We start from the raw sequence: 14,442 nt of genomic DNA, 5'->3' as shown, positions 1-14,442 counted from the left end.
TGTGTTTCTTTCTATCTGTAGTTTCTTTACCTTTAAATGATCTTTTATCTTTCCTGGAAACAGCTGACAATACTGTTTTTCAGTTCAGGACGTTTTCATAATTACATTTTTAGCCTTGAGGGAAAAATTGTATACCTCATCAAATCTTCTGGCTTTGCAACTGAATAACTTTAACAGCCCTGAATACCACTTACTGCTATTACAACTTAATTGCAAATTAGGAAAAAATAAAACTGCTTATAACTTCTGACAATGTTGAATTCTGTTTGAATTGACATATTTTAAATAGAGCTTTGAGGTTATTGGTAAGTCAATAATATCAGCTCTTCTGATGCTCATCTCCAAAGAGAGGCCTTGACTCATCAGACTGATATCAACAAGCTCCTATTTAATTATATACCATCTCTAGGTCAAAGTGACAGCACATTGCTGCTTTGATTTTTTAACAACCATCTTTTGTTTGTAATTCAAGACTTTTCAGTAACATTCTTTAGCTGGGTGATTTTCTCACACTTGGAAGAGCCAGATGGTTTTTTTATGAAGGAGTGTAATTGGGACGAGCTTAGGTGGACCTGCCAAGTAGCTGAAATGATTTTTGCTTCTGGAAAAGAAGCGACCACCACTGATACACAGGGAAAAGCTTCTGCTAATTTTGGTATTCATCAAACTTCTTTCTTCTTTGCAATAATTGTAATTCAGAGTGGGCCAATTGTTATATTTATCTTGGTTAGTTTTCCTTTGGAGAGGCAAAAGAATACTATTAAGTACATTATGAAGCAGAATTCCGAGTCACTTTTAAGCATAATGCATTCAAGACTTGTCAGTCTCATATATGCTAAGCTATATGTCTTTTGCTCCAGTTACTTCTCTCTATAACTCCCAGAATATGGTGAAATTCTGGTAACAATTTTCTAGGCATGTATCTGCCTTTCCTTATGTTCTTCTCTCTCTCTGAATTACTTGCCAAGCCTTATTATTATTTTTTAATTTTCTGCTCAAATATCATCTCATCTTTATTGGTTATATTCAGGTTTAGAGAACCCAATGAGGAAGGTAAACATGGGGATAGAAAATCAACAAAAAGGGGCACGTGTTATCCAAGGCAAGAGTCCAGAGATGCCAGGCAGAGGAGCCACAAAGAAAAGCCATGAAAGTGAATTGTCAGATATCAAATAAAACTGGTACCAGCTCCATGCATGAGAATGTGCCAGCCATCAATACAGTTCACACAGGGTGACAAAGAATCCACATACAGGGATGCTTAGACTGTAAGGCACCCATTATTTCAACACCTTTATTGATTGCAATTTCTTATGGGTCATTCTTGTGTAATGGAGATTTGTGTAATTAATGGGTCTTTGGGGAGTATACTATTTTCTTTCTAAAAATAAGGAGTAAAATTGAACTACTCAGTCTATTGTGATCTTAAAAAAATACCAATTTTAACATTTTCCTGATCATTTAGAAGGTTTTTGTGATCTTGATAATTATAGCATTTATTATGAAATAGGGACCTCTAATGGCCTAGTGGTAAATAATTGCACTGCCAACCCAAAGGCAGGCAGTTCAAATCCACTTTGCTACCCCATTGAAGAAAGATGGACAATCTCTTTCAAAGTCATTGCAGACTGTGAAAACTTCGAGAGTTAGCTTTGAGTTGGTTCTGACTTGACAACACATAAGAACAGCACTATGAAACAAATAAAAAAATTGAAGTATAAGTAAATCAAAGCAAAATTGATTATAATCAAGTTTTCATTGTGGGAAAGTCACAGATTTTTTTAAAAAATATATTTTTATTTTATACTGATTTGCTTACAAAGTTCATATACATTGTTTTTTACACTGGGTCTTTGTCATTTCCTTTACCCACCCCTACCTCTACTAATCGAATTGTGTGACCCTATGGTTATCCACCCCCCCATGTCACTCATCGTTATCCCTCTGCTCTCATCCTCCTCATCTTAGATCTTCATATTCATTTTATTAGTTATCTTTCCATTTCTACAATACTTGTCTTATACAATATTTGTTCTTTTATACAGTATTTGGGACTGAGTTAGTTCACCTAGCATAATGCACTCAAGTCCCTCCCAATTTAGGTAGTCATTTTCAAAATCATTGCTCCTGCATGCTGCGTATGTAGTATTCCATCATGGGAATGTTTTTGATGTGCACAGGGATTTAATCTTTAGAAGGTTCCATTCATCAGTGTTGTCTTTTTTTGGTTCTGTATTTCTGACTGTATTTGTCAGATTTTTTTCTATGATGAGTTAGTTCTTTTAAGCTTGTTTTTTTAATGATCTTGATGGTTTTGGGTTTTATTCCTGGGTCTTTCATGCACCTTGAGTTGATTTTTATGTGTGGTGAGAGGTGTGCAACCTGTTTAAACATTCTACAGGTAGTTGTCCAATTTTGCCAGCCCCATTTGTTGAACAAGTTGCCAGTTTCCCCATTTGATAGATTGTATTTCCTTGTCCAATATCAGTCAACCATAGATAGATGGGTTAATTTCTGCATTCTCAATTCTGTTCTGTTGGTTGATGTGCCTGCCTGTCATTGGACCAGTACCAGGTTGCTTTAATTATTATAGCTGTGTAGTAGGTTTTGAGATTTGGCAGTGCTATGCATCCCACTTCATTCTTGTTTTTCAGAAGTGCTTTGCTTATTTGATGTCTCTTTTCTCTTCAAATACACTTGGCAATTGCCTTTTCTCTCTCTTTGAAAAGTGAATTTGGTATCTGTATTGGGATTGCATTAAACCTGTAGCTTATTTTTGGTAAGACTGTCATTTTTACTATATTGAGTTTTCCTATCCATGAACAGGAACCTTTTTTCCATTTTTTAGGTGTTTTATTGAGACTCACAGATTTTGCACTAATTGCTGAAGTAGCTAAATTCACAGACTCTTTTTCTTTGTTAAAAACATATTAAAATATTATCTTTTTTTGGTAAAAAATATAGTATATGGTAAAAATCTTAGTACAATTTACCACTGGAAATTTTATAATCAAATTCAGTTCATCTCATTCTACTAATATAACACATGCTAGATCTGTGCTCAGTTGCTAATACTATGGTCATACTTAAGCTAAAGTTACATACACACACACACACACACACACACACACACGCACGCGTGCTCATCCCGTTCAACAATATGAATTACCAGAGGGTGGGGAATTAAAGATTGTTAGTGTATATGTGGAGACAGAGAATAAACTGGTAAGAACGTGTTTGACATTTTTTAAGCTGAAAGAATTGAAAAACAAATTCAAGCATCAAGTTGCAATACTTACAGATGCCATGGGCAAAATCTTGAATGATCCAAGAACTATTCAAAGGAGATGGAAAGGATACATAGAATCCATGTCCCAAAAAGAATTGGTTGACACTGAAAAATTTCAGAAAGTACCTACCTATGAGCAAGATTCAATGGCAAAAAAGGAAGAAATTCAAACTGCATTGAAATACTGACAAAATAAGAAAAAAAAATAAATAAGGTGACAGGAATGGATGGTTTACTGAATGACAGGCTTCAACTAACGAATGCAACCCTGGATGTGTTCTTTAGCTCGTGTCAGGAAGTTTGGAAGACAGCTGCCTGTCAAATGACTGAAAGTGAGCTTTCTAAGAAAGGTGATCCATTAGGATTTGGAAATTGTAGAACAACATCATTAATATATCACACAAGCAAAATATTACTGAAGATTGTCCAAAACCTCTGGAACAGTACATTGACAAGGAACTATGAGAAGTTCAAGCAGGATTTAGAAGAGGCCGTAGCACCAGGCATATCATCACTGATGTCAGGTGGATTCTGACTTAAAGCAGAGAATATCAGAAGACTATGTTTTATTGACTATGCCACAATACTTAACTGTGTGAATCTAAAAACAACAACAACAACCACAAACCAACAAAAACTATGGCTAATATAGAGAAGAATGGGAATCCCAGAATGCTTAATTGTGCTTATGTGAAATATATACCCACATTAAAAAGCAGTTGTCAAACAGAACAAGAGGACACTATATGATTTAAAATCACAAAGGGTATATGTCAGGGTTATATCCTTTCTCCATACCTATTCAATTTGGTTGTTGTTGTTGTTGCTAAGTGCTGTCGAGTTGTAGATGACTCATAGCGACCCTGTGAATAAAGACCTGAACAGTTGTATAACTTTCATCATTTCTCCAAGTTCATAGTGTTTCTGGAGGCAAGCTATTCAGAAGGGGATGCCACTCCTGCTTCCAAGCTTGTTTTAATCAGGGAGCTCCACCAAACACTGTCCACCACGTGTAACCATTATCACATTTGATACATCAGTGTCAAAGTGTTTAGCATCATAGGAACCACGAGTTACCTCTGTACTGCAATTTGCACACTGAGCAAATAATTTGTGAAGACAGTTTCTATGAAGAAGAATATGACATCAGGCTCAGAGAAAGACTCATCAAAAACCTCCATTATACAGGTAACACAACCTTGCTTGCTGAAAGTGAAGAGGACCTGAGCCTCTTGCTGCAAAAGAGCAAAGACTACAGCCTTCAACATGGATTACATCTCAATATCAAGAAAATAAAGGTCTTTATCAATGTACGATTAGATCACATCATCATAAATAGAGAAAAGATTGAAATTGTCAATAATTTCTTATTACTTGGATCCACAATCATAACCCTTGACAGCAGCAGTCAGGATATAAGGAGATGTATTGCTTCGGGAAAAGCTGCTGTCAGGGACCTCTCCAAAATTCTGAGGAATAGTAATCTTAGTTTGAAAAATAATGCAGTCTTTTCAGTAACTCATGATACATCTTGAGCTGGACAATGATTAAGAATGACAGAAGAATCAACTTTGAGATATGTGGTGTTGGAGAAGAGTACTAAATATCTCATGGACTGCTGCTAAAAGAATGAACAGGTATGTCTTGGAAAAGGCACAACTAGAATGCTTTTTGGAGACAAGGATGACAAAGCTTCATTTCTCATCCTTTGGACATGTTACTTAGAAAGGTGATGGGTCAGCTAAAAAGAGGAAGACTCTCCAGTGAGATGGATTGATATGGTGACTACAGGAACGGACTAAAGTGTATCAGAGGTGGTGAAGATGACACAGGATCTGTTGTTTCTATGTCACTGTAAGTTGTGTTCAATTTGAAAACACTTATCAACAACAACAACAAGGCTTTTACGTATTCTAATCTGGCTCTTTTTGTACTGCTTTGTGTTGGTTTGCTTATCCCTTATTCCTTACTGCTTCCAAGTAAAGTGGATTTCAATGTGCACTTATTAATAGTAATTACAATTTTGATATATTATCACTTGTTTTCATGATTTATAATGTAGCCAAATGAGCTTAAATATTTCTCTAAGCATTGCTTTAACTGTACCTCACAAATTTTAATGTGTTAAATTTTAATTCAGAGTATTTCAGATTTGCTTTGTCAGTTCCTTTTTGGCTTTTACTTAATTGTCTAAGTATATTTGTGAGCATATTGGTGATTTCCAAAATTTGGGGATTTTCTAGACATTATTTAATTATTGATATATAATTTACTAATTTATGGCTAGAAAACCTACTCTGTAATGATTTTAATTATTTTTAGTTTCTCAAGATTATTTCACAGGTCAATATATGAAATATTTTTGTGAATATTTCGTGTGTGCTTAAAAATTATGTCTTAGTATTCCATTTTACCTTTACTTTTAGCTTTTTCTTTATGCCTTTTTACTTTTAATGTGGTTGCTCCAGGGTATATAAAATATACTTTATGTTATAGTCAGCTTTCGATAAAACTATATAGTTATACCATTTCAGGTATAACATAAGAAACTTGAAACCACAGTGATGACTTTTAGATGTAAATACTGTCTCAGATTTAATGGTCTATTTAAATAGCCATCTATCTTTAGTAATGTAAAGTGACTAAAAGAAAAAGGCAAGGGAAACAAATAAATAATGAAGTAATATTTTCAAATGCAGTACTTATTACTTTAAACACATTACTTGAAATGCTGCAGAAGATTAAAAACTACAGTTTTCTATATATGGTTATATGTTAACATCAAGAAAACGAAAATACCAATGGACCAATAGGCAATATCATGATAGCTGGGAAAGATTGAAGTTGTCAAGGATTTAATTTCACTTGGATTCACAATAAACATTAACTGCAGTGTCAGTCAGCAAGTCAAAAGGTGTATGGAATCAGGGAAATCTGTTATTAAGAACCTATCCAAAGTGTAAAGAGCAAGGATGTCAGTTTAAAGACTAGGGTGCATCTGATCCAAATCAAGACATTTTTTCTTATTTCTTACATATCTGAAAGACAATGAGTAAGGATGACATAAGAAAAATAGATGCCTTTGAATTGTGGTGTTGGTGATGAGTACTAGATATCCCATGGACTGCCAAAATAACAAATCTGTCTTGCAGGAAGTTCAAGTAGAGTATTTCTTAGAGGTAATGATTATAAAACTTCATTTTACTTATTTGGAGCATATTTTCAGGAGGAATTAGTCTTTGGAGAGAGACATTGTTCTGGGAAAAGTAGAGGTCAGTGAAAGAGAGAAAGACCCTTAAAGAGATAGGTTGACCCAGTGACTACCACAAGAGGCTTGCGTATGCCAGAGAGCATAAGGATTTTGTGGGATAGAACAAGGTTCAGATCCATTGTTCATAGGGTTACAATGAGTTATAGACAACTCAATAGCACTTAATAACAACATGAATTTATTATATAATATAGGATTTTGAGAACAAAATATATTTGCTGTAGAGGATCTAAGACTATAATCCTCAATATGGATTATATCTCAACATCAAGTAAACAAAAATCTTCACCAATGGAATAATAGACAACATTATGATAGAGAAAAGACAGAAATTATAAATTACTTTGTCTTGCTTGGATCTGCTGTCAACACCCATGGTACCAGCAGCTCAAAAATCAAGATATATTGGCATTGTATCAGTCTATTTATAGTGACTTCTCCAAAGTGCTGAAGAGCAATGATATCAGTTTGAAGGCTAAGGTGCACCTGACTCAATCCATTATCTTTTCAATTACTTGTTATGCACCTGGAAGTTGTACAATGAATAAGGATAACAGAGAAAAATCTATGCCTGTGAGTTGTGATGTTGGAGGTGAATACTGAATACTTCCAAAAGCACAAACAAATATGTTTTGGAGGAGGTGCAGGCAGGGTGTTCCTTGGAGGCAAGAATACTAAAACTTGGCCTCATATACTTTGAGCATGTGTCTCAAGAATTGAAAGTTGGACATAAAGGCATAGAACCATGAGCATCTCTTTTAAAGAGCCAGAGAGAGTGAGAATAATAACTACTCACTGACCCAGAGCAGAAAATAGATAATGAGCCCATAGCCCAGCCCAATGTTGCCTCTAGAGGTTCACTTATTTGTTGTTGACTCAAAGACTCACAGTTGTAGTACTGGGGAGATGACAGTCACAGGCGACTCAACAGCACATAACAATAACAACAACAAATACAGGTTTTAGTCCAACAGTCCAAGGTTCAGTTCCTCAATTAGCCCAGCCTCTGGTTTCAGCTCAGCAGTCAAATCCAAATCATCCAGTAAGGTATGCTTCAGAGTAGTTATAAGTCAGCATCTCCTTCAAGCATCTGGCAAAACCAGCCAATCCTTTAACTGTGGTCAGCACAAATGCAAGAAGCCTCAGGTCATACTTTGCCACAATTTCTTCACAGCAATGTCACAGTCTCTCCACCAGAGTCACCCTTTCACTAAAGTCTTGTTCACCTCTCCCTCAAATCTTGCTGCTCAGTGTGTGAAGCACTGTCTTTCTTCTCCTAGTCTTACAGGATGATTTGCAAGATCATGTGTCTGCAGTTAAGGTAGTTAGAGACCAGAAGGAGCTAACAGTAATGGCTGACAAACCCCCTTGCCCCCAACTTTTAGGCTAACACCACAGTATGTTGTTAGGAAAAGCCAGTCCTTAGAACAGTACATCATGCTTGGAAAGGAAGAGGGTCAGCAAAAAAGAGGAAGATCTTAAATGAGATGGATTGCCACAGTGACTGCAATGGTAGGCTTGAGTATGTCAGAGATGAGGAGGCTGGCACAAGATAATGCAGGTTTCAGATTCATTGTTCATAGGGTGCCTATGAGTCATAGTTGACTCAATAGCACTTAACAACAACAAAAACATTTATGCATTTTAACATTTGATAGTGTATCCAGAATGTTCCTGATTTTTTTCCTCTCTCAAATTTATTCCAGTCTACACTTGAAACAAACCTTTCTAACTTCAGTTTTCTATTTTATAAAAATATTTTATAACTCTAAAGTATCATTGCACTGCAAATGTAATTTTATTAGGATAATATTATAGTTTTTCACCTTAAGATTGTGAGGAACAGCAGACAGCATAGTCAATGTAAATTTTCCTAAGTAATTTTACTTTCAGTGTGCATGGGGGGAAAAAAAATTGAAATTGGTTCTAAACTGATTTCAGATTGTATCTCCTTCTCAAGTAGCCTGATTACATCTCACAGAAAAAGAATGACATTCTTTCCATAAACCGAAGAAAATGTCCCTATAAATTCCCATCTGAATTTTATCATGTGGACATTCTTTGTGGTATTAAATCAAAACATTGTAAATTATCCTCCTCCCTACCATGTCTTAAATTTACTATGGCATTATTTTTGATCTGTAATCTAGACACACTTTCACCAAATACGTGATTCCCCCTCCCTATATATTTGCTGAGAGACGTAACTTCATTTTGTTATAACACTATAATCTGAGGCTACAGTTAAAACTTCATTTTTATACGCATCCTTTTGCTTTTATTAAGAACAGTTTACATTTCTTCAGATCATCTACATATGAATGATTTCTTCCAAGTGATTAACGTTAATCCCCATTAGGTGCAACAACTTCTAATCTCCAAATATGACCAATTCTTCAGTTTTTAAAACAGATAGATTTTTATGAAGAATCTACTTACCTCAAACTCAGGACCACTACACCTTTACAGAGTCTAATTTTTGAAGAACATGAGAATTTTATAATTCTAAACCCTTTCTGTAATTCCAACATGGTTCTACAACCTCTGATTGTTTTTACTCCATTTGTTCAGATTCTCATGACTCTTCCTGAGAACTCAACATACATCTTTCTATTCTTCTCACATGATTTCTTACTTTACAGAGAAAATTTATTGTCATTATGTGCCTTTGAGCTGCATATAACTCATAGTGACACTGTGTACAACATCTAAGAACCCTGCCCTTTCCTGAGCCACTCTCACTGACTACGACACACTTAATTCCATTGCCCCGTAATTGTGTCAATCCATTTCATCTGGGGTCTTCTTCTTCTGTGTTGTCCCTCTACCTTTCCAAGCATGATGTCCTTCTCCAAGGTTTTTTTTCCTCCTGGCCACAGGCCCAAAATATGTCAGATGAAGTTTTAAAATCCTTGCCTCTGAGGAGAAATTTGGTTTGATGCTTTCCAAGAGATCTATTTATTTGTTCTCCTGGCGGTCCATGGTATGTTCAATACTCTGCTCCAGCACAACTCAAAGACATAGACTCTTCTTCTGTCAACTTTACTCGTTGTCCAGTTCCCTGATGCACAGCAAGTAAGACCATGCATGACATGGATCAAGTGCCATTTTGTCTCTAAACTGACACCATTGTTCCTCAGCACTCTTGAAGAAATCTTGTGATTTCTTGACTTCTGGTGCCAAGAGCGTTGACTGTGGAGCTCAGCAAGCTAAAATGATTTTTTTTTTTAAATTTTATTTTATTAGTTTGAACGAACCTTTACAGAGATTTTGGATTTCCATTCATTGTTGTATTTTTCTTCCTGCCCACCTCTCCCCCCCAGTTCATTTTTCTCTTTGAAAAGTAAAAGAAAAAGTCCTTCATTGGTATGCAATCCCTGACCCCCACCCCGAGTACACTCTACTATGCAACCTTCATTCTGGACTCTTGTCATATTACCCAATCATATATCCCTTTCAAACAGTTCTCTCCCTCATCTCCTTTAATGCAGTACACATAATTTTTCTCATCTTTCTCAGTCTTACTCCAAAATACATATAGATGAAGCTAGAGAGATAGGCAGCAACCATACCCTAAATCAGTCCCATAAGGACAATACTATATAAAATCATTATTGTAGAATGAGTATAAGAATCTGGGGACAGAGGAGGGGGAACAAGTGGCATGAGGAGGGGCAAGAGGGGGAAGGTTAATCATAGGGTCACATAATTTGATGGGTGGAGGTGGTGAAGGGAAAGATCCAGTGTAAAAAACAATGTATTTGAACTTTGTAAATAAACCAGTATTTAAAAATAACAAACAAAGAAAGAAAAGACAAGGTGATCATAGGTGAACTGTAATGAATTATATAAAATAAAAATGTATATGAACATGGGCAGAAAAACAATATATATAAATTAAACAGCATATATGAAGGATTGTGTATAAATAAAGAAAAACAAAGTTGAAAAAATTAAAATTGTCATGCAGAATACTTAAAAAAAAGAAACAGGGGAAAAGGGTTAAATAAGTAAGGAAAGGATTGCAGTTTTGTTTTGCTATGAAGATTTTTAACACAGCTTTATCTAATGTTTGCATTAAAGGTCTGCACACTCTGGGTGCTTTTTATTAGTGTTCTGAAGAGCATCATAGGACTCTGAGAGACTGATAAGGAGTCTGTACAGTCATTTAAACTAGCTATAGTTGTCCGTTGAGTGAAAGTGCTAGTAAGAGTAGTAGAGCAGAGGGAAATTGTTGGATTTGGATATGGTTTGAAGGAAAAGGTCATTACTTGCTGAGGATTAGATGTGCATTGAGTGTGAAAGCAATCAAAGCAAGAGTCAAGGTGCTTGTCTTGAGCATTGGGTTTGCGGAGGGCATCATTTACAATGAAGGCCCCACAGTCTTCAGTCTTGCTACCTCATCATTGGACAAAGGTCTACTTAAAATACATCCCGCACGTCAACTACTACACATTTCATCTTACAAAAGAAGCCAGTATTTGCTAGCTTTTCAGTCTATGTGAGATCACCTTTTCCCTAAGAGCCACATGATTATACCTTTGGAGCACAACTTTCACACTATCTATCCATCATTTTAGTTCTCAGAATTTTTGGGAAAACTCTTGGTTATTATAGCATTGACAGCTACAGAAGGGAATAGTCAGCCAATAGACTCATATCATTATTTTCACCTGGTTGTCACCTTTTTTCAGGAAACAATCAGTTCTAAGTGATGCCATCCATCCCAAGAAGTCAGTTCTCCAGTTCAACCATCATTCAGACTCTCAAACTTTTGCTGTGCCTATATCTATAAATTTGACTTTACTTCCTACACCTATCTGTGCTCTCCACCATTTCCTTAGCACTTTCTCTGGTCTTCTCTTTCATGTTTTGACTTTAACAAAAAAGAATTATTTCCAGGAAACATGGCTTCCTTTCCCCCTGGTCCCTCACAGTCATGAATAGGGTTGTTGCTGTATAATGTCGAGTTGGAACCGACCCATAGCTGACCCTCCAATGAGCTTTCTGAGGCAGTTAACTGCAAAGAAGGAGACTGCTCATCTTTCTGAAGAGCAGCTGGGGGATTACAAGTGCATGCCTTCGGGGTTGCAGCACAGTGTATCATTAGGCCACCAGAGCTCTCATGTTTTGGCTTTAACTAAAAGAAATACTTATTTCCAGAAACCATTACTTGTTCTTTCCAGATCTCTCATAGTCATGAATGGGTAGGTATCTTTCATTTCTGTTTTTTATCAATAACATTCACATGTGGGAGAAGAGTACTGTAAATTCCATGGCCTCCTAAGAGAACAAGAAGATTTGCTTTGGAGAAAGTACACCCAGAATTCTCCTTAGAGGCAAGGATGGCAAAGGTTTGTCTCACACACTTTGGGTGTTATTAGGGGAAGCTTTTCCTTAGAAAGGGACAGCGTGTTTGGTAAAGTTGAGGGTCAGTGGAAGAGAGAATGACTCTCATTGAGCTGGATTGACATGGTGACTGCATCAACACACTCAAGTGTATCAGGGATGATGACGGCACAGGAGAGGGCAGAGATTTGATCTGTTTTCATAGGGTCACTATGTACATGGTAGGGTTCATGAATCGATGACATCTAACAACAACTTTGTGTGTTGATGTCAGGCCAACACCCCACAAATTAATAGAAAGCAAATCCATCTACTTGCACACTAAATTATACCTTCAATCATTCGCAAGACGGGGACAGCAACTCCACTTCTTCTAATTATTTTTTCCACATTCTTTTGGCACAGTCTCATCAATATACCAACATGCTACTGTCATGACAGGAGTCCAGAACTAAGGCTGCATAGTGGAGTAGACTTGGAGGAAGGGATTGTACAAGAAGGAAAGAATTTTTCTTTTACTTTTCTTTTTTTTTTTTAAAGTGATCTTCATTTACTGTTGGATTAGCAATTAGAATGTACAACTTCTGTTCAACAGGACACTGAAAAGTTACTTTAACGTGACAGCCGCAAAAAAATAGGATTCTGCAATTACAGTAGCCTTTACGTGTACGATTCTAAAATAAATACGACTTCTGAGCCGCTGTTGCCAGTTTTTAATGATTAATTTAAGCATATACACATTTTCCGTTGTGAGAGACAACACTCCAGCTTGTTTTCTGAGAGGGTTTTGTAAGAGTCAAGGAGCTCGAGTAACTGAGGTGCGTGATCACGCCTCAAGCCAGGCAGGAAAGAGTTCAGTTAACTGGGGCACACAGCGCACCACAGGACATGGGCTGTACCGCAGCCGCTGTAAGTCCTTCACTGTCAGCCAGCTGTCTTTTTCAAAGAGTATTTCCTCCCAAGAGTTTGAGAATTTGGGCGGCCTGTTTAATTTTTGCTAACCTGACTCCCTTGGATGACCTAGTTAGTGGTCAGGCTACTGGCAATTTGGTCACAAAGCAAGTCAAGGCTGCAATAAAGAAAGCCTGTGTCTAAAACACCGTGTCCTTACTGGAACCACTCAAGTTATTTATTTTTAACATAAAACACGTAACTTCGAAGTGAAGGGTCTAATCAAGCAACACGAACAAGAAGGAGGAAGCATCTCCTCTTCCAAGACTTACTAGGTTTAGCCCAGTATTCTCGATACATGGAATACGTCATACCAACCGTCGTTGCTCCCACCACAAAGCCTTGGGCTGCTACTCGCATGTGGATCAGGTGGATGGACATTTTAGTACTCCCCCTGTTCTTCAGTTTGTATAATCCGTACGCCACGATTGCAGCAAACCCCGCCATTCCAATGGGGACAAATGGTGCCTCTTTAGCTTTTTGAATCAATTTGGATCCCTGATCTTCATCATATGAAGAAAGAGATACATCTGTGTTGGATGACATTGTAATTGCTTGAAGAATCGCCCACGAGCAAGCCCACCACGTAAGGTCCCACCAGTTTCTCTTTCTTTTACTTTTCAAAGAGAAGAATGAACTGAAGGGGAGGGGTGGGCAGGGAGAAAAGTGCAACAGTGAATGAATGGAAATACAATATCTGTAAATTTTCTTTGACATTAATGATAATAATTTAAAAATTAAAAAATAAACCCAACAAAACAGTGCAGACAGTGTAGCGGCAACTCTGTCTGAAAGAGTCACTATCCACAACATTAATAAGACAAACCAATTCCTGTGAGGTCAGTCATGTCCCAAGACTCCCCACATCTATTTCTACCAATTTGAACTCTAGCTGTTCCTCCCAAGGATCTTTCTGGTCTACTGTTGGATCTGCTCATCTATTTCAATGTCCATCTAACACTCACAGCCCACATTTATGATCATGGGATTTTTTTAGGGAAATGAATAAGTTATAATCCATGTTGGAAAAAGGATGCAATTCTTCAGTCAGGACAGCTACTCCAGTGTACTCGTAGGTCTCCTGACTTTTATCCTAGCAGCTTTGTGTCAGTGAATACAGCTCTTTAAGGCCTGTCAATTACGTCATCTTTTCCACTTCAACCTCCTACTCACAGTGCACTACTCCAGCCAGCTTGGGCTCTGCCTCCACGGAGCAGTTCCCGTTCAGTTCTGTCTTGCACGGACCTCTGGTTCTCTGCCACCTCTGTAGAAGCTACTTTTATTGCTACTTTGGTCTGGGTTCCAGTTGTTTTCTGGCTCAAACAGATACATTCTGTAATCTCTGATTCTTCTTTCTTGATAGTAGTAGTAAGACTCCCATTTTTGCTGTTTTGGTCTTTCTCCTAAGTATCTTTATATGTTTTTCCAAGTCTCTTTCAAGTGTCCATTCTATTCTTCTAGCCTATTAGCTCTATCCTCAGCTTTTGTCCTTTCTTCCATCTTTATACCCTCTTAAAACTTTTTCTCTGTAAACGTTCTGGAGGATTTCAATTGTTACTGTATTTTCATTCTAACCACTACA

At 37.0% G+C, this 14,442-nt stretch overlaps 1 protein-coding gene across 1 annotated transcript; it reads right to left on the bottom strand.

The window, feature by feature from the left end:
* Positions 1–13,082: 13,082 nt before the first annotated feature.
* LOC102868452 (HIG1 domain family member 1A, mitochondrial-like) lies at positions 13,083–13,418 on the bottom strand. The gene has a single exon (XM_006882285.1). It carries the CDS (start codon positions 13,404–13,406, stop codon positions 13,083–13,085), a length of 324 nt encoding a protein of 107 aa, XP_006882347.1. The 5' UTR covers positions 13,407–13,418.
* Between the last annotated feature and the right edge of the window lie 1,024 nt (positions 13,419–14,442).

This window comes from Elephantulus edwardii, unplaced genomic scaffold (assembly GCF_000299155.1).
Source record: "Elephantulus edwardii isolate Elephantulus edwardi_28Jun2011 unplaced genomic scaffold, EleEdw1.0 scaffold00018, whole genome shotgun sequence".
In the NCBI taxonomy this organism is placed as follows: Eukaryota; Metazoa; Chordata; class Mammalia; order Macroscelidea; family Macroscelididae; genus Elephantulus; species Elephantulus edwardii.
This window is presented reverse-complemented; position numbering and strand designations above follow the sequence as displayed.